Here is a 26,644-nt window from a genome sequence, read left to right as displayed (position 1 = left end):
CTCAATGTCAAATCTAGCAACACTTTCATGAATGTGCCATAGACCGTTACACTCTGTTAAGGATACTTTTGAAATTCAAATTGCTGCTCAAGTATGAGAGCCGCGTAACGCATATCCACATCATCTCGTAACACTGCGAACTCTAGCCATTCTCAGTCACATCTTTTATCGTAAAGGGGGTGATTGTTTACAGATTAGTTATTAACGTAACTAGGAGAGATGATGGTTTCATTATATATGGCAATGTGCCACCACATTGCTTAAAGATCTTACATGACTTCCACGCATTGATTTGAAAGATTGGGAAACATAAATTATTCAGCGAACGAAATTAGACCCGCCCCTTGAATGGTGGTTGGTCCTGCAGCAGTTGGATTGATAAATAGCAGGAAGCGGGTTGCTGGCTTGGACGGTCGCGGGGGGTATTCGTGCTCGTGTAGGAATGCCGAAAGTGGCGAATTTGCAGGATTTAATTCGAGCTTTGCATCAAATTTTTGAGAATGACAAGATTGATGTGGATGAGGTGTGGGACATGCTGGAATCCTACAAAAGTGACCGTTCCGAATGGTTGAAATACGCGAAGTTTGACAAGTACAGGTGAGTGTGAGCTAGCTGCATTGTACTCGGTGAAGGGGCTGGTAAGATCGCTCACGATATGGGTTGGAAATGGTAACTAGTCAGCCCCATTGTATGAGTTGGTTAAAGAACAGCCGTGTGGGTAGGCCTGTGGCTAAACAGTGACCACGGCACCTTTGTTTGGGAACCTTCCTTTGTCTATGTAAACTTTGGGGGGGGGGGGGTCCGCACACTTTTTTTCCTCAGAACGGTAAAAGAATAGCATTGATTTTGTTTTGCGTGGGTTTAGGAAATCGACTCTTATTCCGAGGGGCTAGTTTGTAACTCGTGCCCCTGCACTTTTTTTTAATTCTTCTGCATTTTGTTTGATTACGACACTGTTTCTTCGCTTTGCCATGGTGGCTTACTGTCGATGGGTACGACAATTTTGTTAAATGCTGCAATTCTTTTTGTTGCCCCATCCCACATCCATTCTTGCATTTATTTGTGCAACGTGTTGCAAAATTGCAATCTCCTTGACTCCTGCAGTACAAACTCTATAAAAGTTATCACAAAAAGGAATTTTCCATTAGGCTACTAATACAACCTAGGAACAGTACAAACCTAATTTGCTACCTCCTAACAAAAAGACTAAAGTAAATGAACACTACACTGCTAGCAAAAATAAAGTTGCTGGGAAAGCTCCGCAGGTCTGGCAACATTGGTGGAGGAGAAAACAGTTAACGTTTCGGGTTGGTGACCCTTCCTCAGAACTACGCTGCCAAGTTGTACAGTATTTTCAATCTGCCTGTTATAATGAAAGCTGAGATTCGAACCGTTCATTCGTTTCTTGGTAAGCGTTTGTAACACTCTTTTTAATTCACTGTCATATGTGACTGAAGAGGAGTTTATTTAAAGTCTTGCCTTGTGACCTTTTTGACCTGTAATGTGTTTGGCTAGAAGGACAAGTGTCGCAAAAGAACATCTGGAAGTGCCTGAAGTAACTGTTGTAAGTGTTATGGAATGTTGTTTTGTTTCTTGTGCGCGATTGATCCCTTCTGGAGAGAACGGGTACTTTTGGTGTACTATGCCTGGGGGAGAAAATGTACAAAGTTACTAGTTTTTTCTTTTATAGTTATTTGTACTGATTTCTTGTGTAGTTTTTATTGCCCCAACATTTCCCCTCTTCGCAACTTATTGTGATTACAAATTCTGGCATGACTGCATCTGAAAGAAAAGTATGAATACACAGTAGGTTCCTCCAAATGGAAAAATTCCAGCTGCATTTGGAATCAATGAAACACTGCACTGTAGATGCAGTACAAGCAGAAAAGGTTACTTCCACTCTTTGCGCTTTGCAGAACACCTCCGCTCAGTTCGCAACAAACAACTGCACCTCCCAGTCGCAAACCATTTCCACTCCCCCTCCCATTCTCTTGATGACATGTCCATCATGGGCCTCCTGCACTGCCACAATGATGCCACCCGAAGGTTGCAGGAACAGCAACTCATATTCCGCCTGGGAACCCTGCAGCCATATGGTATCAATGTGGACTTCACCAGTTTCAAAATCTCCCCTTCCCCCACTGCATCCCTAAACCAGCCCAGTTCATCCCCTCCCCCCACTGCACCACACAACCAGCCCAGCTCTTCCCCCCCACCCACTGCATCCCAAAACCAGTCCAACCTGTCTCTGCCTCCCTAACCGGTTCTTCCTCTCACCCATCCCTTCCTCCCACCCCCAGCCGCACCCCCAGCTACCTACTAACCTCATCCCACCTCCTTGACCTGTCCGTCTTCCCTGGACTGACCTATCCCCTCCCTACCTCCCCACCTACACCCTCTCCACCTATCTTCTTTGCTCTCCATCTTCGGTCCGCCTCCCCCTCTCTCCCTATTTATTCCAGTTCCCTCCCCCCATCCCCCTCTCTGATGAAGGGTCTAGGCCCGAAACGTCAGCTTTTGTGCTCCTGAGATGCTGCTTGGCCTGCTGTGTTCATCCAGCCTCACATTTTATCATCTTGGAATCTCCAGCATCTGCAGTTCCCATTATCTCTGATACTTCCACTCTGAGTTTGCTTTGCACTGCTGTGTTACTAAAATGATGCAAATCTGTGCAGGGGGGTGAGCCTTGACTCTAGAATCTCAATGCAGCTTTTGGCATAATTTCTTGCAAAGTGAAGACTGTGTCAGAGTTGTGTTCCAAACTAAAATGTGATCTGTTAAGTAGCAGTGAACGCATTGAATTTCAACACTGCCAAGTTGAGATTCACCAAACTTGGTCTGGAGATCTAATGCTGTGGAAAGTTTTTTGGTTGGCTTTTTTTTTGGCCATTGCTTTTAGTGGCAGAAAATTGACTGTATTCATGAATAATCACACCTCACCATTCAAAATAAAAAAAACTTAAGTTTTGCTGATCATTGGATAATGTGACTGGGTAAAAGATGGGCCAAAAGTAGAAAATTTTTAAATTTCTGGTGGCTGGCATCAATGTTTTTGAGGCTTAATGTTGAGCTTGCCAAATAAGGGAGTCACTTTCTTCCCAGTAACTCTGTCATAGCTGTGTATATATCTTTTAGGTTTTTGAATAAACAGGTTCATCAGTTGTCTGGATTTCTGATTAGTGCTGCAGAGTGAGGCCAACAGCACTAGTTACACTTCCACACTGGGTGAGGTTACAATGAGGGATTCTCCTTCTCGATCTCTCCTCACCTGGGGTATGTTGACCCTCTTGTTTAAACCATCATCTGTCATAGTTGTCTAACGACAGAACAACCCTATAGTCTGGTAGGACTATGGTGACTTTACCTTTTCACCACCTTTGTTTGGTCATGAGGTCAAACAAATAAAATGTAAGTGGACTGTGCGTGAACCAGCTTCTAATTTAAGTTGAATTGGAGATAATGGGAACTGTTGATGCTGGAGAATCCAAGTTAACAGTGTGGAGCTGGATGAACCCTAAGGGTCTAGGCCTGAAACGTCAGCTTTTGTGCTCCTAAGATGTTGCTCAGCCTGCTGTGTTCATCCAGCTCCACACTTTGTTACCTACAATTTACATTGATCTGTGTCTCGAGCACAAATCCAAATGGATCCAATTTAAAGATCTGTAATCCTGAGGAATTTAGGGGGAGGTGGTGTCAAAGCATGCTGGCATTAAAAACTTTACAGGCATTTTTTTCAGATGTTGCGCCATTTTTCTTAAAGTTGTTCTGGGTTAGCTGAAGCCTTGCCAGCTACTTTGTCTAGGTAAGATTTTTCCCACAAAGCAGAAACTCTACAGCCTCATCTGTCTGTTTGAAGTCATGAGGTGATGGCAGGTGTAACTGACAGTGTCACTTACCACAACAAGCCCATTAACCTGTTCAGCTCCTCCAGTGGCATGGCACTTGTGGTAATTAGATCCTTTTTTGAAATGAGGACAAAAGAATGGGATTTTGGAAAGGACTAATTAGTGGCAAGGAGCTCTGGGAAATTCCCTTCAAAAGGGGGAACTCGACACTAGCTGGAGTCTGAGCCAGCACCAGGGAAGATGATTGTATTTGTTCAATCATTTATTCTAGAGCATCATGGCAAGAGCCAGGAATTGTATTGCATTCCTATCACTGAATCTGTTGTGTAAATATCCTGAGGGAGTCACTGTAGACCAACATAACTGAACAATTCAGCAGCAACTAACTGTCCATTTGGCTTCTCAAAGCTTGTATGGTAGACTGGCTGGCAACAGTCAGCTTTTTCAAGTTGGAAGTCTCAAATCTAACTGTATAAATGTTTCATTCATAATATAAGTTAGAGGTGGGGATAAGCCACTCAGTCTTTGAGTCTGCTCTTCCATTTAATAATATGGCTGATCTGGTTTGTACTGAACACATTCCTGCTTGCGCACGACAACACTTCAAACTTGTTTAGCAAATGGTGCAGCAGGCTTGTTGGGCTGTTTGGCCCACTCCTATCCTTTCTGAAGGCCCCTGATCCTGTGTTGCCTGGCCTGCTATGCTACTCCAGCTCCATACTGTCTCTGACTCCAAAATCATCAGTTCTTGCTATGTCCTAATCTAAGGTTGTTGCTGTAGCCCTACCAGACAATAGGGCTACATTGTCCAATGACTGGCTTAAACTGCAGACTTCCATATTTTAGGTGATCTGAGGTTGGTTGGTTATTTGTGTTTACTTGGACCAGTGTATGAATTGAACCTGTGCTGTTGGTATCACTTTTATTTGGATTATAGTCCAGCAAACTGAGCTAATGGACTACCCTGCCAATCTGTATGACCATATTAAGAAAACACTTCTGCAGTGACTTCAACTTCATGTCTCTTTTAGTGATGTTATACTTTAAAATGAGTGTGTTTCTCAATGCTCCGGCATAAGCTATTTGACTTTTGTGTGGGACCCAGTATACTTTGTTTGTCACGTTAATTACATTTTTATAGTAACTAAAACTCAAACCATCACCTTGCAGAAACTGACAAGAATAGTATTTTTGGGCATAATGAGATGGGAAAACCATTTAAAAATAAAAATCTCATATGAATAAGGAGCAGTGAATTGTTACATCTCTAGTAAAATAACAGAATCATCAAGGTGTACATGTATCTAATGAAACAAGATTTGATGTTCAGTGAGAAAATGGCCCATTAATACACTCCTTCTCCATATGCTGCCAGACTTGCAGAGTTTCTCCAGAACTTGGTTTTTAGTGATCTGAGGATCCCTGCATGATTAATGTGTGATTATTGTGATGCAGACAGGAAGCCAACTTTGTGCTTTGTGAGCCACTCTGATGCATCACAGACCTATATCAACCCTATGCCAACTGCTATCTCAAACCAAAGACCCCTTGTCTCCTATGGACAGGACCAACCTGATATACAAGATCCCATGCAAAGACTGTGACCAAACATTACAGTGGACAGACAGGAAGGAAACTGACTGCAAGAATACATGAACACCAACTCGCGACAAGAAGACATGACCAGCACTCACTCGTTGCTATTCACACAGATAAGTAGAACCATTAGTTCTATTGGGACAACATGCAGATCTGAGGTCAAGCCAAACAGAAGCATGGGGAATTTCTAGAGGCTTGGTTTGCCACGGAGAAGGCCAGTAATAAACACATAGAATTGGACCTTGTGTATATACACCACTGTGAAGAAGAACCAGCAATAAGGTAACCAATTCCAATGGACCCCAGAGTTGAGATACCAGGCAGGAAAACATAATAACGCTTCATCAGAGGCTGCACTGATGATCTTACCTAATAGGGTAATGAAACCTCTACAAACTAACAAACTAGCTCAGTGAGCAAACCAATCACAGCATTCACAACAAATCTACTCAGAACATTAGCAGTGTTAATTCTCCTCATAATGAGGTCCAGTAACTTTTTTCCTGCAAAAAGTGCAGCAATTCTTTTCAGTGTTCTCGCTTTTTTTCTTTTAGCCACAATCAAACTGAAAATAAAAATGCAGGACTGTCACTTATTCTTGGCATTGAGTGACTGATGCATATCTACCCTCTAGCAAGCCCAGGGATATGTTGCAGCACAATTTCAAAAAGTTCCATTATGGAACTGGTGAGCTCCCAAGCTTTCATTGACTGAACTGTAGGCATTTTGTGCAGGCATTTAACAGAGCAGTTCTCTCTATCCGCAGAGGCCAGGAGATGCATGAAACCAAGCAGGTGACCAGTATCAAGAAGTTAATTAAAGATGATCAGTTGGTTGGCTAAAGTGAACGCACCTTCAGCTCTGCCACCAGCTCTTAGTCACTTGATCATCTCTGACCTCCCAGTTAATTATGATTCATTCAATAGCATCACTTTGCCCTGTTGTGCATTGCTGCAAGCTTGACATCTATACAACTCAATTTGTACAATTGTTGGTTATCTGATACAGCAAATAGATTCATCAAACATTAAACTCTCTCTCATTGCTTCAGTCTCCCTAATGGGGCAAATTCCTCCAAAGGCAAGGAAACTAACAGTGATTGTCTATTCTAACATCTGGAGATGCAGGCCTGGCTATTACTGGGATGCATATTATTAATGTTGTGACTAAGCTGAAACAGTATTGAAGATGACCAAATCATGGAACATAGACCATATCCTTCAACTTTACCCTTCCCTCAACTTTTTTAGGTTGGCCAGAAGCTGGTCTCACAGACAATAGCTATGAACATAAGTTGCCCAAACCCAGCTGGTTTGACCTGGTTTAAGTCTGAGGGATGACATCAAGGGAAATCCTTAGTTGGTGAAAGAACAATGAAATAACCTACAGGTGTTCTTGGAGTGAGCCTATAGTGGAAAGACCTTCCTCGGCTGAGGAACCAACAAGGACAAGACAACAGTTTGGGAACATGAGAGGAAAAGATAAAATGAAGGATTTCTGTGTGCTAGCAGCAAAAACTCCTGGAGAGCACCCTTTGAAGTGTGGGACCAACACTTGTATCAGTGTGGCAAAGACCCCAAGACTTGGAAGAAACACTTGGCCAGTGTGAGGTTCTGTTCTTGGGTATTTAGCTTTGCTTTGTGACTTCTGGGAATGTCAAGCTGAGTGGGTTGTTTGAATTGCATGCCTGAACTCCTACACTCAATGTACTTACCAGTAAAGGCAAGTGTACCAAACACCACAAACTATTCTGTCTACCTGGGTGTCCACTTTCAAGGAACTATGAAACTGCACTCCAAGAACTAGTTGTTCAACAACACCTCTCCAAAACTTTGCCATTAACTGTACACGTCCTGCCCTGATTTGCCTGCATCTGGAGAGTAGCAGTTCAAGTCTAGCATACCTCATTTGGTACTAATGGAGAAAATGCTGGCTCTTGTGTTGGAGAGGAGTTGCTGGAACTTCAAGTACCCCAGAGCAAAAGGCAATGATAATAGCAGCAAGGGAGAAAATGGATCTGCCCCAAGTGAAGTCTGCAAGACCCAGCTGGGGGTGTTGGAACAGGCTGTTTTGGAAGTCATTTGTCACCACCTTTTTCGAAAAGTGGACTTGCAGCTGAAAGATCCTGACATGTCCTACCTATCCTGCTGAAACAGCTCACTTCCTATAGCAATAGTCTGGGCCACTGTTTATAAAACCTGAGTGCTGATTTACTAAACATCCTAGCTCACTAATAGGACTTGGCGACAAAGCTACCATAAGCAGTAGCCCTCTGATTTATTATTCTTTATCCCATTGGCAATGAATACTTTGCTTGGTGTGCTGTGTGCATGAAAGAAAAGACTGTACAATCTAAAGATAATCCCCATCTGCTTTTGAGTTGGACTTCTGGGAGAATGGCATAACCATGCAAGGTAGAGTATTTTAGGCTTTTTTTTTGAAAAACATGTACTATCCAAATAGTGAAATTGTTAGATGCCAAAATGAGTGCTGCCAATTAAGGTGTAGAGCTGGATGAACACAGCAGGCCAAGCAGCATCAGAGGATCAGGAAGGCTGACGTTTCGGGCCTAGACTGCTCAGGGTGTGTGGTTGTTTTTTGTTTGTTTGAAGAAGGGTTTAGGCCCAAAACGTCAACCTTCCTGCTCCTCACAGCATCTGCAGTTCTCTTCTGACAAAAACAGGAGATTTTTGGAAAAGTTCAACATGTTTGGCAGCATCTGAAGAGAAATCTGAATTAATGTTTTGAGTCTGGCGACCCTTACTCAGAACGCCTGGGAAAGTTGTTGAGATGGGGACAACATTTTTTTCTTAAAAGCACTGAATGTCATAAATTGAAGACTGAGCCTAATGCAGGAAAGCAGGACTACTGGGTAGTGGGGTGTGTTTTTTTGTGGCACAGATTCCACTGGGCCAAAGGCTGCTGTAATAGTGATTTCTATAATCACAATGGGTGAATGCTCTTTCAACTAAATTTCAATTCTGTTCATTTTAGAATTAGTCAAACATTGATGTTGTTGAATGTCTGTCAGCTTTTGATGGCGGGGGATAAAATCAAACTTGTATCAGGCTTGGCTGCTTTTTGTTTTTGAAATTTTCCCTCAATGTGCTTTTTTCAGTTGATGGAATATTTCAAATATCAACATCATAAGCGTATGGAGGATGGGATAGTGTAGGGGGAGGGGCTTAAATTAGTTCACAGGTCGGCACCACATTGCAGGCTGAAGGGCCTGTTCTGCGAACTCTGTCATTTTCCAGGTTAATGTCCAACTCAGTATAGTTGAGCACAACATTGAAAATCATCTTGTTTGCATTTGTGCTTCTGGTTTATAAACCATCTTTCATGTCTTGGATCTTTTGATTCTTAACATTAACTTCAATATAATTGGTCCTTCTTTACAGATACACGAGGAATCTAGTTGATGAAGGAAATGGCAAGTTTAATCTGATGATACTATGCTGGGGTGAAGGCCATGGGAGGTAAGTTTGTTTTGTACTTCAATAAATATTAAATTAATTTAATGTTATTCTACACCTAATAGGTTTACTTCTGTGGTCTTTGTTATGGCTGGATTGTCATAGGTAGCCTATAGATGGCTGGTTAGTTTTTTACACTCCCAATTCTCTTATAGTGAACAATGTTATTGAATGTCAGCTTTTTGATTTATAAATCCAGCTTGTAATGCATTATTTCTAAAATTACTTTGATTTTAAGCCTATGTCTTTGTTTTCCCCAAATGTTTGTCTTTGTGGCTGTAACCTGTGTAAGCAATTGTGGGCTGACCTTCTCTGGTAAAGCTACAAAAAATGTGACTAATCTTGTTTTTTCTTTTCTGCTTTGCTTTTCTTTTCCCTTTCTCTTCAATGGAAAGTTCCTGGCCTCCAATGTACCTCCTAATGCCATAACTGGTGGGAATGGTTTTGAAGCAACATCATACTACTGCATCTAACTCTTTCAGTCCACTGCTTTTTGATTCCTGTTCACTCTCTCTCTATTATTAATAATTGCAATGGCTAAAATGTGAGAATTTTGAAAACTGATGATCCTAATAGAATCCAACTCCTTTAAAGGAGGGGGAAGTTAACCTTGCAGTTAACTTGAGTTCACATTTCATCTTTTGTCAAGGATCTATTTTATTCAGATTTGTTGAATCACTAGTTTGAAGATACTGGAGTCTGTCTTTAATTTTCCACATTATAGCAGTATCCATGATCATGCTGATTCCCACTGCTTCTTAAAGCTGCTTCAGGGACAGTTGAAGGAAACACTGTTTCACTGGCCTGATGGTGAACGAAAAGAACTAAACAAGAAGTTTGAGACCATTCTACAAGAAAATCAGTGTACCTACATTAATGGTAAGGCTTTCACATTTCATTCTCAAGTATATAGTTCTAGCTGAGATTACATTTTGTTTTCATCTTTGTAGGTTTTGCCTTCGTGGGATGAGGATGTTGCTGGCTGGGCCAGAATGTATTGCCCAGAGGGCAGTTAAGAATCAACCACTTTGCTTTGCTTTTAGTCTGGTGTCACATGTATGTCAGACCAGGTAAAGATGGCAATTCTCCTCCCTAAATAAATCAGTGAATCAGATGGGTTTTTTCTAACAAACAATGGATTTACAGTCATCATTAGACTCCTAGTTCCAGGTATTTTATTTTCTTTAAGTTGAATTCAGATTCCATGTTCTGGGACAGAATCTGGGCCCAGGATCTCCCAGAACATTACCTGGGTCTCTGGATTAACAAATTGTTTGTTTTTAAACTAGTGGGTAGAAAATATTATGCTAGTGAAAAACAAAACTATTTTAAAAAATGTGCTGACCAATGCTAGTGAGGTTGGATTTTCATGTTGAACCTCCAGTGAAATGACACTTAAGAGATTAGAAATTTGTCCACTTTATGTTGTTATTTGAACTTGCTACTCTTTCCTATGATCACCACATTGATTCCTCACCTCAAGGAAGGCAGTGTTCATTTTTATGAAGGTACCAGTACCATGATTATGGTACCAAGATTGTGGTACCAAGATTGGCTGACTCCAATGTGAGCCACATGACTCAACAGCTCCTTCAATACCTATTTATCACTTCTTTGCCACTTGCCCCATAATCAAGATCTACAGCCCTCAGACTTTGTAACTGCAATGGAGGAGGGGCTATTATTGTATCTCCACCTCTGGACCAAGAGACCCAGGTTCAACTCCTGCATGGCTCAGAGGGGTGTAACATGTTGTATGATCAGTTAGAACATGTACTTGGAATGGACATCTTAAAGTGTATCTATTTTTACAAGAGATGAAAAGACACAGCATGAGCAGAAATAAGCCCTTCAGCCCATTGACTTTGCTCCACCATTGAATGAGACCACAGCTGATCTGAATACTCTACTTCACACCCCTGCCTCTACCCATAACCCTGATTCCTGTGCCAATATAAATCTGTCTGTCTTAAATACAAATAATGATTCCCAGCCGCAACAGCGTTCAGCAGAAATTCAATAAATTTGCTATCCTGAAATTCTCGCTGTCTTTTAACTGTGTAAACAATGTTTTTATTTGAGACTGTGCTGTCTAGTGCTAGTCTCCCCTACCAGGGGGAACTCCCTTCCCATACTTACCCTGTTAAGTCCAGTAAGAATTTTGTACACTTTAATATGTTCACCTCTCCATCTTCTAACTGCCAACAAATATAAGCCAAACCTACTCAAACGCTCAGTACACCTTTTAAATCTATAAGAACTATGATATTAATGACTTTTTAGAAAGTCCTGATTTTGTTTCTGTCCATTTCCTCCCCCCCTCCCTCCCCCCCCGCCCTGCCAAAAGTCACCTTGCTTGTGAAAGCAAGCCTTTTTATCCAATGACCAGTCAAAGGCAGGTCTTTAAACCCTCCATAAAACTGCCAATCAAACTGAACAGAGCTTGTTACTAGGATAAATTGTTTTGTATTGTTTGAAATCTTGACAAACCATTCATAATGACCTTAATTGTCAAAACAAATCTCTTGGAAATACAAATGATGACTGTGGAACAAGTTTCTTCCTGAACTGAAAATTGCAGACTCATTTGGTTCCTGACTTAAAGGTGTGGACATAGTCTCTTCAGATCATGACTGTTCCAAAACTCTTGAGCACATACTACACTTTTTTGCCAATCGGCATGTACTCTAATGTGTCACTTTAAATTTGAAGAACATGGCTGTGTAATCTCTACTGAAAAACCTCTCTCACTTAATGCTGTTATCTTGTAATATTTGAAGCTACCAAACTCTTCTGACTGGAGGCTCCCCAGAAAGTTCCTGCCATCAGGCCTCCCCTGGGTTTCATGCACTGTCAAACAGAATGAGCTTTTAAAGAGCTTTCACTCTTACCTGACCAACAAAAGGTAGAGGTCAAAACAAATTTTCTTTAGGGCTTTAAAAGCATCCAAGGCCTTTCCTGACTGTGGGATGCTTGTTTAAGCCAATTCCAAATGAAGAAATTCAAAATCATGGTCAACAGAATTTTTGTTCTTTAACCAAACCTAGTCCTTTTTCAGGACCTGCATCTGACCAAGGTTTCTGTTAGAACACTTGTACCCACCATTTTAGTGCCATGAAGGGGGAATTCTGCCTACATTTCTATCTTGTGCAATATTTTTATATTAACTAGCTTGGAATTACAGGGGGTTGGGGGGTACATAGGATAAAGTCTGAATTTCTGTTAAATATACTATAGAATAAGCTAACTTTCAATTAAACTTCAAGAACTGAGGAAAGCATTATGTAAATACCAGCCTGACTTTGCCATGCTGCACAGAATTATTCTAAAATAACTGCAAAGCCTGACATCCTGTCACCTCTCTTGTTATCGTGCACAGTACATGGGCTTTGACCAACCAGTTCAGCCAATCCCTAGAATGAGAAGAGTCTGAATCTCTCTTTTTACCTGTCAGTCAGGGCTCCCTAGTTTACCCAGGTTAACAACTCCACCCAAGGATCTGTTAATGAGATACAGCTGGACCTCATTCCAATCACTCCATGTCCTTCTAGACAATCTCTCCTAGTTGACACTATCTCCATCCATGGAGATCTTCTGCCCCTTCAAAAGGGGCAGCTACTCCAGAGGTGGCATCCTAATAGCATTTAGTCAGGAAGTCACCCTGAGTCCGGCATTTTGATTTGAGACCTTTATGATATCGGTCATGGATGGATGGTCAAGAAAATTTTCCTGCTGATCAATGTGCTGTTCCCACCCCCTCAGTTGGAGAATTTGTGCTCCAATTTAAACACCAATTGGAAGAAGCATTTGAGAATGGCATGGCCATAAAATGCACTCTGGGTGAGAAATTCATGTCCGTGTCCAAAATAAAAGCTACTGATCTACTGTTTCCTGAGCTGGCCAAGTCCTAAAAGACAGATGTGGAATTGGTCTGCAGCAAGTTGTGATAGAACTAATTGGGGGCGAAAAGATGTTAGTTCATCTTGTCCTCTCCAGTTTGTCAAAAGTGCACCTGTCTGATTTGAGGCGGTTTCTGTATTCAAATGATTAATCCAACTGAAACTTTTTAAATGAAACTTGAAATAAGGGAAATGTGCTTTTTTAAGCCTGGGATACAAAAGGTACTTGAAGCCAAAGTAATAAAATGTGAGGCTGGATGAACACAGCAGGCCAAGCAGCATCTCAGGAGCACAAAAGCTGACGTTTCGGGCCCAGACCCTTCATCAGAGAGGGGGATGGGGGGAGGGAACTGGAATAAATAGGGAGAGAGGGGGAGGCGGACCGAAGATGGAGAGTAAAGAAGATAGGTGGAGAGGGTGTAGGTGGGGAGGTAGGGAGGGGATAGGTCAGTCCAGGGAAGACGGACAGGTCAAGGAGGTGGGATGAGGTTAGTAGGTAGCTGGGGGTGCGGCTTGGGGTGGGAGGAAGGGATGGGTGAGAGGAAGAACCGGTTAGGGAGGCAGAGACAGGTTGGACTGGTTTTGGGATGCAGTGGGTGGGGGGGAAGAGCTGGGCTGGTTGTGTGGTGCAGTGGGGGGAGGGGATGAACTGGACTGGTTTAGGGATGCAGTGGGGGAAGGGGAGATTCCCTAAACCAGCCCAGTTCATCCCCTCCCCCCACTGCACCACACAACCAGCCCAGCTCTTCCCCCCCACCCACTGCATCCCAAAACCAGTCCAACCTGTCTCTGCCTCCCTAACCGGTTCTTCCTCTCACCCATCCCTTCCTCCCACCCCAAGCCGCACCCCCAGCTACCTACTAACCTCATCCCACCTCCTTGACCTGTCCGTCTTCCCTGGACTGACCTATCCCCTCCCTACCTCCCCACCTACACCCTCTCCACCTATCTTCTTTACTCTCCATCTTCGGTCCGCCTCCCCCTCTCTCCCTATTTATTCCAGTTCCCTCCCCCCATCCCCCTCTCTGATGAAGGGTCTGGGCCCGAAACGTCAGCTTTTGTGCTCCTGAGATGCTGCTTGGCCTGCTGTGTTCATCCAGCCTCACATTTTATTATCTTGGAATCTCCAGCATCTGCAGTTCCCATTATCTTTGAAGCCAAAGTACTTTTTTTGACTCCTCAGGGCTGAAAACCAGATATTGACTTTTGTGGAAAGCAAATTTGATGTGACAGACCCTATTAGTAAGAATTTCAAAATTGTTTTCTATCTCCAATTTGTTTAATTGTGGGTTCTTGATTATCCGTCCTTTTTAAGCTTTATTTGTGGCATGGCAGGGAATAAAACCCAGTCACCTGTTGGTTGCTACTCAGTTTTAAAAATTAATTCATGGCTGCTTTTAAAGGAGAAATATTTAAATGAAAGTGTACTTGCATTAGCATAGAATTAACCTCCAGTTAATTCTTAATGTAAATTACAACTGAAATTCTAGTATCATTGGCCTGAAATGGTAGTTTCTTCCACATGCAACCAAACCGGAGTGTCTCTCAATATTTTCAACTTTTAATCTAAACTGTTCACTATTTCATGTTTAGATTCACTTGGGGTGCACAGAGTTGAAAATGTGAGTCACACAGAGATGGCAGTCAGCCTTCACTTGTACAGTCCACCCTTTGACTCCTGCAACTGCTTCGATCAAAGAACTGGGCACAAAAAGAAAGTGAGCGTTACTTTTACCAGCAAACATGGGAAGATCGTTCCTCCTGTAAGTATCATGTGGCTTGGAATGTCAGGGGGTGTGTTGAAGAAATGTCTAGTAATAAATAAAATTTGTGGAAATTTCTCAATTTGTGATGCCTATTGGTTTTTCATCCTTCAAGGGGCTAGCACTGTAACCTGTTGAAAAGTTGGTGCATCACTTTAAGTTTTATGGTGTAACTTTGCCATTTATGCCCTGACAGGAAATTTTACCCATATTGCTGTGACTTTTGGAATTGATGCTACCATGTGCAAATTTGTGTACTAATGATTTTTGTTAACTAAACTGTAACTCTCATTCTGATAAATGGTGAGTTCTGATTTGTTTTCTTGGGCTCAGAATTGTTCATGCTGATATAAACTGGGTAGCTATTCATTCCTCAGACATTAGTAAAACTGCCAAATGAATTGGATCAGTGATAATGGGAACTGCAGATGCTGGAGAATCCAAGATAACAAAGTGTAGAGCTGGATGAACACAGCAAGCCATGCAGCATCTCAGGAGCACAAAAGCTTTTGTGCTCCTGAGATGCTGCTTGGCCTGCTGTGTTCATCCAGCTCCACACTTTATCTATGCCAAATGAATTGGTGCAGTTCTTGCCTCATGATAAAGCAAGAAATGCTCCAAGTGTGGTTTCCCTAGAACCTGTTATGTGACTTGGACCTTGTTCCAATTTAAAATAGTGAGACCATTCTTGGAAACCAAGACCACCTAAACAAACAGTACTCTACCTATTCAGGTATCTGTCAAGATGCATCTTAAACATTGTTATTGTATTTTATTCTACCTCATCTGGCAGTGCATTCCAGGCACTTATCACCCTTCTTTTAAATACAAACTTCCCCCTCTCATCACCTTAACTCTTAAACCTTTGCTTTCTAGTAATTGACATTTCTGCCCTAGGGAAAGACTCATTCATTCTTTCTGTGCCTGTCAGCTTCCAATATTCAAGTGAAAACAGTTTGGTTTTTTGTCCAATCTCTCCTAGCTAATGCACTCAAAACATTTGGGCATCCAGGCAACATCTTGTAAACATCTTCTGTACCCTCTCCAAAGCCTCCATAGTCTTGTGTGACAACCAGAACCATACACCATATTCTAAAATGTGCCCGAACTAAAGTTCTATATACCTGCAGCATGATTGTCAATTTTTATACTCCATATTCTGAAGTCCATGAAACCTTGACTACCTTACCACTTGTCAGTCACACAGCACAGAAATGGACCTTTCAATCCAAGCAGTCAGTGCTGAATATAATCCCAAATGAAGCACTCATGCTTGTGCACTTCCATCCCATTAACCATGTCTATACCCCTCATGATTTCATACGCCTAATATATGGCTGCCTCTCAAATTTATAGACTCAAATGAAAAAAGGCACACTCACCTTCTTTAACTTGAACTGTCCATACCTGCCAACATCCTGGTAAATCTCTTCTGAACCCTGTCCAGCTTAATATCCTTCCTATAACTGGGTAGCCAGAACTGGACATGGTGCCTGGAAAATGGCAACGATACTGTGGACCAGTGTGTCTCAATGTCTGAAGACAGAACCCTTAGTAGCACTTATTGTAGTGCCCTCTTCAGATTCTTACAAAAAGTCAACTCCATTGTCTAGATTAAATTCTATTTGCCATTTCTCTGCTCAAGTCTTTAGTGTATCTATATTCTGCTGTAGCCTCGAGCAATCCTTCCTATCCTCAACTCGGTGCTAGTCACTAGTTACAGACACCACTGGTGACAGGTCTCCAGTCAGAAAAACACTCCCATGACTGTCTTCTATGACCAAACCAGTTCTAGATCCATCTTGTCAGCTGATCTCAGCTCCCATGTGACTTTCACCTTCACCATCAGCCTGCTATAAGAGGCTTTATCGAAGGCCTGGCTAAAGTCCATGTAGTCCACCATATTGCCCTCAATCACTTGCATCACTTGCATCACTTGGCTCAATTGATTGAATTTGGAGTATGACCATCCCCACCCTAAGTCATGCTTGTTGCTAATAAGTCCGTTTTGCCAAATGTGAAATCCTGTTCCTAAGAATATTCTATTACCCTCCCACTGTCATAAGGCTCACCAGCCCGCAACTTATCTAGTTAAGTATAATTTGATATTCACTACATTTGCAGTAGTTTCATCCTGTTTCAATGTAGAAAAGGATGTCTCATCAAATTCACAATAGCAGGACTTTGGGGACCAACCCTTTAAATAGACCCCCCCCGTGTATGGTCAAGGCTGTAATAGGATCAGTAAATCATGTTAACTCTCCACCCTCATGACATGATTTTGTTCAATGTCTATTTTGACCCTTGTCACTAATTCCGATTTAATATGGGCACTTTCACAATCATTCCAACCAAGTCAGGTTGATAAATGCTTAGGTTCTGTATCCCAAAGGCAGTATGATACTATTGTACATTCTTCCATTTATTCCAAAATGTTCTGGTCTGGCTACTTGGATCGTGTTATAGAGGATGTGTGCACTGATTTTTAAACTGGAGAATCCTTTCAAATACCATAGAATCAAATGGTATGGGGGCTAATAAATAGCAGTCTGATTTTTTTGTCCTGTATTGTGAATAGCTGTCATTATATGGAGCTAACTGCCACATCTGTGTTCCAGCAGAATGTTAAAGGGAGCACCGTTTAAATACTGGGATGTAGAACAGATTTACCAGACCAAATGGCCACACCTGACAATCAATACCACTGGTGTTTATTTGCCTCATGAATCCACTTCCCTGTCATCTCTGGCAGCCACAATTGTTGCCCACACAAATGGGGGAGATCAATAAAATTATGCTAATTGTGTACATAAGTCACATCAATAATGCTCAAGGTAAAATTTCCTACCTGTTTGTTACAGGTATTATGTTGAAGAATTGGTTTGATCAGAAATTTTCATCTGGCAAATGTGAATAAATTCACCCAACTATCACTGTCCTGAATTCTGCTCTGAACAGCTTTAATTTCATGGAACATACAAACAGTATAATTATTTGAACTTCCTTTTGTAGAGACATGTGAAATTGTTCCGTTGCATTACATTAGATGACAATATTTATAGTTAGCTTTCTGTCCCAAGCATTTATGGCTTAATAGCATCCCCAGTCAGGCTACCCACTTTTTTGCATCTTGTTTTGCAAAGTCTCCACATCCGTGACATTTAATGCTCCAATGTTTTTCCTAGCCCTCCTAATATTGTACCAAGCCTCAGTTTTAGTCTGGTCTTCTGTTATCATGTAAGTTTGCTTTTTGTATCCTGGGGGTTTTGACTCTGTATTCTTGTATTAGGAGCTATAGCTATTTTGAATGTTGAGTTGAGATGTTGGGCTGTCCTAAGTGTCAGTTTTATCGACTGATCGTATGGCCACCATCAATATTCTAATCACTATTTGAGATGCACTGGAACAGCCATACCATTTGATATGACTTTAATTACCCTTTTCCAATGTATTTGTATTGTTTTTACCCAGTGCAATAACCAGGTTCTGTTCATTATCTGTGTGGTTGTATAGTACTTCTTTAGTAGCCACTTTCTGTTGTCATGCAGTTTGCAATTGTGCTGCATGTCCTTTAGATACAGTGAACATACCCTATCCCCATGTTACCCCTAACGCACATAACTATACATGTAGTGGTATAGTGTCCAATGATCCATCAATGTCTTGGTTGACTAAGTTGCTCTGCACCCTGTTGGTCTCATTCTGTCCACACCATGTCTGTGTGCACCAACCACGTAAATCTGCTGCCTATGTCAACTGAGTCATCCACAGCTGCATCCATCTGTAATAAATTTGCATGGTCTGAAGAAATCCTATCCTATCCGTGTACAATCTTGAAGTCTCTCTCTCTCTTTTTCTTTCTTTTTTCTTTCTTTTTAACTTCCACCTGTCTATATACTCGCTGGTACTTCCTACCCCATTATCAATACATAGTAAGTATCACCTTGTCCATGGACAAATATCACACCAGGCTTAGGTGGGTGGTGTACCCACGCTTCCCTTTGTTCAAAGGTCATTAGGTGTTGTAGAGTTGGGAGATGTAACTGGCCACAACCTTTAGAACATTCTGCTCATGGGTGATCCTCCTTTCACTGGTTGATTTCTATTCAGATTATACCATGTTTGTGACAGCCCTGTAATGTAACTATAAAAACAAGTAGCTGGAAAAGCTCAGCAGGTCTGGCAACATCTGAAGGAAAAAATCAGCTAACATTTTGGGGTCCAGTGACCCTTCCTCAGCCCTGTACTAGATGATTAGGGGGGGGGTCAATAACTTAACACGCTTAATAATCTAGCCATTCCTTTGACAAGGCTAGCTGCTTGAGGTTACATACAGTGCAGCCCACTTTCATGCCTGTTGGCCTTTGAAATGTAAACCATTGCCCGATGGTTCACCATGGTAGGTGATCAACTGCTGCAGGCCTTAAGTTGTGAGATAACAAGGTGTAGAGCAGGATGAACACAGCAGGCCAAGCAGCATCAGAGGAACAGGAAAGCTGATGTTTCAGGCCTAGACTCCCCTACTCCCCGGAAAGCAGACAGGGGAGGGGATGGAAAATGTCTTGGGTGGTGGGGTCGGATTGTAAATGGCGGAAGTGTCGGAGGATAATGCGTTGTATCCGGAGGTTGGTAGGATGGTGTGTGAGAACGAGGGGGATCCTCTTGGGGCGGTTGTGGCGGGGGCGGGGGTGTGAGGGATGTGTCGCGGGAGATTGCTTTCCGGAGAGACCACTCTCTCCGTGACTCCCTTGTTCGCTCCACACTGCCCTCCAACCCCACCACACCCGGCACCTTCCCCTGCAACCGCAGGAAATGCTACACTTGTCCCCACACCTCCTCCCTCACCCCCATCCCAGGCCCCAAGATGACATTCCACATTAAGCAGAGGTTCACCTGCACATCTGCCAATGTGGTATACTGCATCCACTGTACCCGGTGCGGCTTCCTCTATATTGGGGAAACCAAGCGGAGGCTTGGGGACCGCTTTGCAGAACACCTCCGCTCAGTTCGCAACAAACAACTGCACCTCCCAGTCGCAAACCATTTCCACTCCCCCTCCCATTCTCTTGATGACATGTCCATCATGGGCCTCCTGCACTGCCACAATGATGCCACCCGAAGGTTGCAGGAACAGCAACTCCTATTCCGCCTGGGAACCCTGCAGCCATATGGTATCAATGTGGACTTCACCAGTTTCAAAATCTCCCCTTCCCCTACTGCATCCCTAAACCAGCCCAGTTCATCCCCTCCCCCCACTGCACCACACAACCAGCCCAGCTCTTCCCCCCCCCCCCCCCCCCCACCCACTGCATCCCAAAACCAGTCCAACCTGTCTCTGCCTCCCTAACCGGTTCTTCCTCTCACCCATCCCTTCCTCCCACCCCAAGCCGCACCCCCAGCTACCTACTAACCTCATCCCACCTCCTTGACCTGTCTGTCTCCCCTGGACTGACCTATCCCCTCCCTACCTCCCCACCTACACTCTCTCCACCTATCTTCTTTACTCTCCATCTTCGGTCCGCCTCCCCCTCTCTCCCTATTTATTCCAGTTCCCTCTCCCCATCCCCCTCTCTGATGAAGGGTCTAGGCCCGAAACGTCAGCTTTTGTGCTCCTGAGATGCTGCTTGGCCTGCTGTGTTCATCCAGCCTCACATTTTATTATCTTGGAATCTCCAGCATCTGCAGTTCCCATTATCTCTGTTACTCTTGACTTGGTTTGGTTGTCAGAAAAGCTAACACTTAGCCCAGAGTACGTGTCCAGTGTGGTTAACAGATACTGATTATTGTGTGGTGATAATGGGCCAACATAGCTTCCTCAAGTTTGGCAGATTGACTGATTCTTCTACTCACCCCCACCCCCATTCGATGTGTGCCATTAGCTTTTTGGCAGTAATAAGTGTTTTTACCTCTGATATAATTCACACTTTACCTGCTGATCAGGTGAAAGAAATCGTTGGCAAGTGCAAACCTCTATCTCTTGGCTACTGTGCTGTGTTACCCTAAATGTTCTGATTTTTTTAATGAGCCTGTTTTCTAGAATGATTCTCTTCAGATACACCTTCAATTGTTTGGCCTGCAGCATTGTGATCAGATTGGAAACCATCCTTCATATGGGCCTCAACATGGCGCACTAATTTTCATGTGCTGTGCCTTCGTCCATGTTTTTTCCTATAGTCCTGTTCTGCACAGGGGCTTTTTAGCAATCTTGCAGTCATGTGACTGCCACATTGGCATCCATGCAGCCATTCCATTGGCCACCACCCATGAATCATTATAAATGTGCAGGCACTGACTCTTCCAGCACTAGGGCCACAACTGCTTGGATTTTTTCTCCCCATCTCCTTCACAATGGATAATTTTGTGTGGAGGAACTAAACACAGCTGCCCACCACTGCCCTCAGCCATTCTTCCAGGTGGCTGATCCATAAGTGAACCAAACATAGCAAGTATCTTTTGGTCAATTGTTTGAAATGGGAGTTTGTTCACTTGCTGGGTATTAAGCTAGTTGTTCATACTTTGGTAATCATTCCTTTTCCTTGGCCTGATCAGCTAGCTACCATTTACATTTTGCAGTGGAACTTGGTGCTCTACCAACTTTTAGTCACAACATCAGAAAACACTCACTCACATTAGGATTAGTAATTAAAGTCTGAAGAGCACTTTCTGCTTGTCTGTCTGCCCTTCAATCTCTACCGAGGCCTAGCAGCTGTCCAGAAGTTGCTTTTCAAATGGCATATAACATGTAGCTGTCAGTCAGTTTTCTGGACCAGAAGCCCAAAAGTTGCTTTCCCCTTTGTCTCTGCCGTAACCTCCACATGACTACTACTGATCCTTGTAATTCAAAAGGTAAGCTCGGGGAAGTGCTAATGCATGACTTTTAGCGGCAATAAATGCTTTCTGTTGTTCATTGCCCTATTCAAACTGAGCTTTCATGTAATGGCATGTAGAGGTCTTGGTAACATGATCAAATGAGGAATATTTCTGCACCAAGGAATTCGTGCACTCTCCCCACTAATTTTTATGCTGGTCCCTGTATCATCTATGGGTTCACTTCCCAGCCTCTGTCTCTCTCCAATATATTGCACCAGTGTGGCTACAGCTTCCACCACCATTATTTCAGTCACCTGTGAATCAAGATGTCAATATCATGTGGTCACATGACTGTCTGGTGGCAGTGGACACATATCCAAGTCCCTTGCTGCTAGCTTCTTCAGCTTGGGCTGTGTGGATATCCATGTGGTAGCTGTCGAAGTATACTGGCAACCTCCCTATGTTTAAAAACAAACCCAGCTTGTGATTCCAGTGATGTCTGTATTGAGAGACATTTACTATGTCAATAATGGCATACCAGGTATCTGGCCCAAGTGACCTACATTCTATAGCAGTGATCACGTAAGGCATGGCCACTGTCAGTAGAGGAGAATACTTAAGTTGGTAGTAATCGACTGTCATTTGCCAACTTTCAAATAGGCTTCTTTACAGGCCATACAGGGCTATTGTAAGCAAAGCTGCAGCGAGCATGACATACGCAGCATACAAGCCCTGTAAAGTATTCACAATTACTTTTTGTGCCCTCTTGGAATACAACACTATTTCATTGAAACCGCCTTTGTGGGCAGATGAATAATGAGGGGTTTACATTTTGTCTTGCCAGCTGTAATTGTCATAGCTCGTATACCAAGAGAATTTTCCCAGTGGGGTTTTCAAGGTGTACCTCAAAACGTACTTGATATTGATATCCAACATACCAAAAAAATCCAGGACTATTCATGGGGGTCCATTCCCTACGGCTATTCTAACACTTGTTTGAATTGCTGGTGTTACCACCTCACCAAATCCATTAAGTTATTTTGAGTGATAATGGGAACTGCCGATGCTGTAGAATCCAAGATAACACTGGAGCTGGATGAACACAGCAGGCCAAGCAGCATCTTAGGAGCACAAAAGCTGACGTTTCAGGCCTAGACCCTTCAGAGAGGGGAATGGGGAGATGAAACTGGAATAAATAGGGAGAGAGGGGGAGGCGGATTGAAGATGAAGTTATTTTGAGCCCTGGATGTGGATGTACAATAGTAACTTCTGCCCCAGCATCTGGTACAACGAGATATCACATTACACTTGAAGAAAGGCAATATTCTGTGATAGGGACGTGAGGCCTTGAGTCTCCACCTTGTCCCATCAAGTGCCCTTACAAACTCCCCTGGAGGCCCAGCCCCACTCCACTCCAATCAATTGGCTGAGTGGCTCACCACAACTGCCTGGCATGTGGCATGTGGTGCTCCCAACCCTGCCCTGCCATCAGAGGGTAGCACACTGTCCAGTGTACATGGCATTGGCACATACAGATGAATACAATAGATGAAGTATTCCTGCTGGTCATGCTGCAAAGATTTATCTTCTGCTTCACCAACCCACCCCATTTCAACCTTTTGTTTGTCACTTGCTTGGCCCACTTTGCATCAACCAGCTCCTCATTCTGGTAGTGAAAGCTTCCTGGTCTGGATCCTGAAATTAAGGAGAATAAATACTTACGTAGCCAAATTTCTCAAACATTTTATACCTTTCAGTATGCCATCTCACTTCAACACCACCTTCCAAATCTAAAAGGGAAGGGTACTTTGTTTCCTACTGTTAGTATCCATGTGTTCCATAATGATCCGGTTTGCCTTATGTTTCTTAAAAACACTTCATGTGGATCAACACTTGATGCTCTAAGATTCCCTCACTCTGGCACTGACCATGATATCAGTGGTGCCCTGATCCCATGACTGATGGCCAAGGGTTTCCCCAACTTCTGCTTGAAGCACAGCCCCAAACCCTGTAAGTCTGACAAAGTAATCTCTCTCTATTCTTGAATTTTTGTGTTTTGTCCTTTTTGTTTTGCCTTATTCATTATTAGAGGTCATGATATTAGCCCCTTTCCTGAGGATGGCTTTGGAGGTGGACCATTCCCTGCCCTGTATGTCCATTCAGACTCTGAATCAGATGAGTACCAAATGGGACCCTGACCATTGACATAGGGACCATTTGTGAGGCTAATGTGTGCTGTTTAGGTCAACTTTGCACTGCACCATCTTGCTCTCTTCCTTCTGCTGGCTAATGACTGTATATACTATTTGGTACTGTTTCTCCTGTGCTGACTTAACTACCCCTCTTGGGCTGATGTTACATTGTTCTATTAATGTAGCCTCCAGTGCCTGGCATGCTAATTCTTTTACATGCAGAAAGCAAGACTGTGTTAACAGTATCCATATCACTTGCGGTACACTGCCCTTCTGGAGAAGTCTGTTTTCTGCAAACACTTGTATGGCCACCTATATGATGAACACTTCTTTCCTTTTTTCCTTTTCCAGTTATAACTTACACAACCCCCGCGCCCCACAAAATTCTTGTGGGGGTCCTAATTGTGTTTTTTTTTTAAAAAAAGTTCTAGACCTGAATCTAGAGTCCGCTATGTTCCATCCTAGAATAGAGGGTCTCCAGAGCAGCAGAGATAGTGGGAACAGCTGACATTAGAGAATCAGATAACAATGCGTAGAGCTGGATGAACACAGCGGGCCAGGCAGCAGCACAGGAGCAGGAAGGCTGATGTTTTGGGCCTAGACCCTTCAGAAAATTTTCTGAAGGGTCTAGCCCCAAAATGTCAGCTTTCCTGTTCCTCTGCTGCTTGGCCTGCTGTGTTCATCCAGCTTTATGTGCAGCGCAGCAGGTTGCCTTTCCCTTAAACATTTTTCCCAAATCCCATCCTTATCACCAAGAGTGTCTTGCTACTGTGTAGCTAAGTGGTTCTTAAGATTTGGTTAAATGTAATTAAGAGCAGACTTGACAACAAATCATGTAAATATGACCAATTTTTATTAAACAATAAAAATGGGAAAGGAGGGGAACTATATGCCTAGTGCTCTTCAGCCCACTGGGGGCTCCTCAATCAAAGGTTGGTCTGGAGGCTCAAGTGCAATCCTGGCATAGTTCATGATCCTGGTCTGAGGTGAAGTCTGACAACTCAAAGGTAAACTTTTACAGTATAAACTAACAGCAAGTACAGGAAAAACAAACTTTTGTGCTGCCTTTTGGTACAAACAGGAATATTCACTGGACTCATTAAAGGTCATGCAGCTGTCAAATGTCGTCAATTTTTTTAGCCCATCCTGTTCACATAGTAATTTGATTCTGACCTTTTTTCTAGCTGCTTTGTTTTTAATATTTAAATTTTTAAAAATTTTCCCAAGTAGGCAATCTGTGCCTCAGTAGTATTCTGAAAATTTGAGCCCAAATTGGAAACCCATGCCCCTGACTCCCCTCCCCCCACTGCATCCCAAAACCAGCCCAGCCTGTCTCCGCTTCCCTAACCTGTTCTTCCTCTCACCCATCCCATCCTCCCACCTCAAGCCACACCTCCATTTCCTACCTACCACCTCATCTTGCCTTCTTGACCTGTCCATCTTCCCTGGACTGACCTGACCTATCCCCTCCCTACCTCCCCACCTATAACTCTCCTCTCTACCTATCTTCTTTTTCCATCTTTGGTCGGCCTCCCCCTCTCTCCCTATTTATTCCAGTTCCCCCTCCCCATCCCCCTCTCTGATGGGTCTAGGCCCGAAACGTCAGCTTTTGTGCTCCTGAGATGCTGCTTGGCCTGCTGTGTTCATCCAGCTCCACACTTTGTTACCCCCTGACTTTATTCCAACTTTCACTGGCCCAAGTAAAATTCCCCGTTCTTGAACTTACTTTGGGAGGAAATTGATTGATTGCCTCTCAGTATGTTAACTAATGTATTTCTCCACTATTTTCCATGATCACTGTTCAGTTTATAGCTTTGCAGTAAAATTTGGAAACTGCCTGTGTTTAAGTTGAACTTTTTTATTAAAAAACTTAAATGAATAGTTGACCACTGAGTTTCCTGGAAATTAGGTGAAAATCTATGCTGTTTTATACTCGTTTTGATTTTGTTAACTTAAAATTTTAAACAAATCCAAAACCAGAGTTGGCCAAGGCATTTGTGACACTCCCTCCATCCAGAAGTGCTGAGATGGATGACTTCTTCCTGCCTGGCCTATCCCAAAGCTGCTCTCCATAAATTAGTCTTCAGCCAATTAGATTTGTCACATTAAATGGCAGAAGGCACTGGATATATTTTGTTCTTGGTCACAAAGCATGAAAATAATCAAAACATGTATCATGGATTTTCCTCCATTTTCAGCCAATAGTTTAGGATAAATTTGGATTTCAAAAACAAAACCAATTATTGGTTTTAGCAATAAATTGTAAATCACTAACAATTTGCAATTGACAGTGGGTTTCCATAGTCTTTTTCTTGCTTCTATGATTTGCAGACAGAGACTCTTACTCAAGAAAACAACTGATCAGTTTGTTAGACCAGCAGGCCTGCTCAGTGGATTTCATGAAAATGCACATGTACTGCAACATTACGTGTGAACCTGTCGGTGACTTTTTTTGCTTCTACACTTATAAACAAGAGGAAGAAAATTATTATAGCCTTTTCTGTGCTGCAATGTTGAATAGTTGATCTTTACACTATTCTGATTTAAGCAAACTCTGTTTTTTACAAAGTCTTTTGTAATCACTTTTGGCTTGGGATAGTAGAAAATGTTAACCAAACTGTCTTTAGCAATCATCTTGCATGCTTGTAACAACAATGTTTGCCAATGCATCATGAAGTTAATTTTTCTATTTTTTAATACTAATGGAATTTCCTGACAGTCAGAACACCTTCTAAAATAAAATGACAGTTTTTGTTCTTTCTGTTGGCATTTGGAGAATGTTGGCTAACACTCTGTAATGTGGTAGAATTATGCAATAGCATCCTGCAAGGAAACTGCTGTAAATGTATTGATTTAATTTCAGATCTGTTGGCTCGAAGCTTTCATCATTTCACGTAATATTGTCTGAAGTAACTTGTGTATATTTTGAAAAAGCACACATTTTATTGTTTCAATTGTTTAATAAATAAGCTTTTGAAATTCTTGAATAAAGTCTTTATTCCTTTTTGTGGAAGGTAGCAATCATTTATGATCGAATTACAGCACTGCTAGTTAATTCTA

General features: G+C 42.6%; 1 protein-coding gene across 1 annotated transcript; it reads left to right on the top strand.

The window, feature by feature from the left end:
- The first annotated feature begins 366 nt into the window (after positions 1-366).
- Positions 367-26,575, top strand: LOC125449347 (cysteine dioxygenase type 1-like). Its single transcript, XM_048525074.2, has 5 exons — positions 367-597; positions 8,846-8,923; positions 9,645-9,799; positions 14,413-14,582; positions 25,916-26,575. Exons 1-5 carry the CDS (start codon positions 443-445, stop codon positions 25,943-25,945), a joined length of 588 nt encoding a protein of 195 aa, XP_048381031.1. The 5' UTR covers positions 367-442; the 3' UTR covers positions 25,946-26,575.
- Positions 26,576-26,644: the final 69 nt, after the last annotated feature.

Source organism: Stegostoma tigrinum, chromosome 3, assembly GCF_030684315.1.
Source record: "Stegostoma tigrinum isolate sSteTig4 chromosome 3, sSteTig4.hap1, whole genome shotgun sequence".
NCBI lineage: Eukaryota > Metazoa > Chordata > Chondrichthyes > Orectolobiformes > Stegostomatidae > Stegostoma > Stegostoma tigrinum.
Note: the sequence above shows the minus strand (reverse complement) of the source record. Positions and strands in the feature narration are given on the sequence as shown.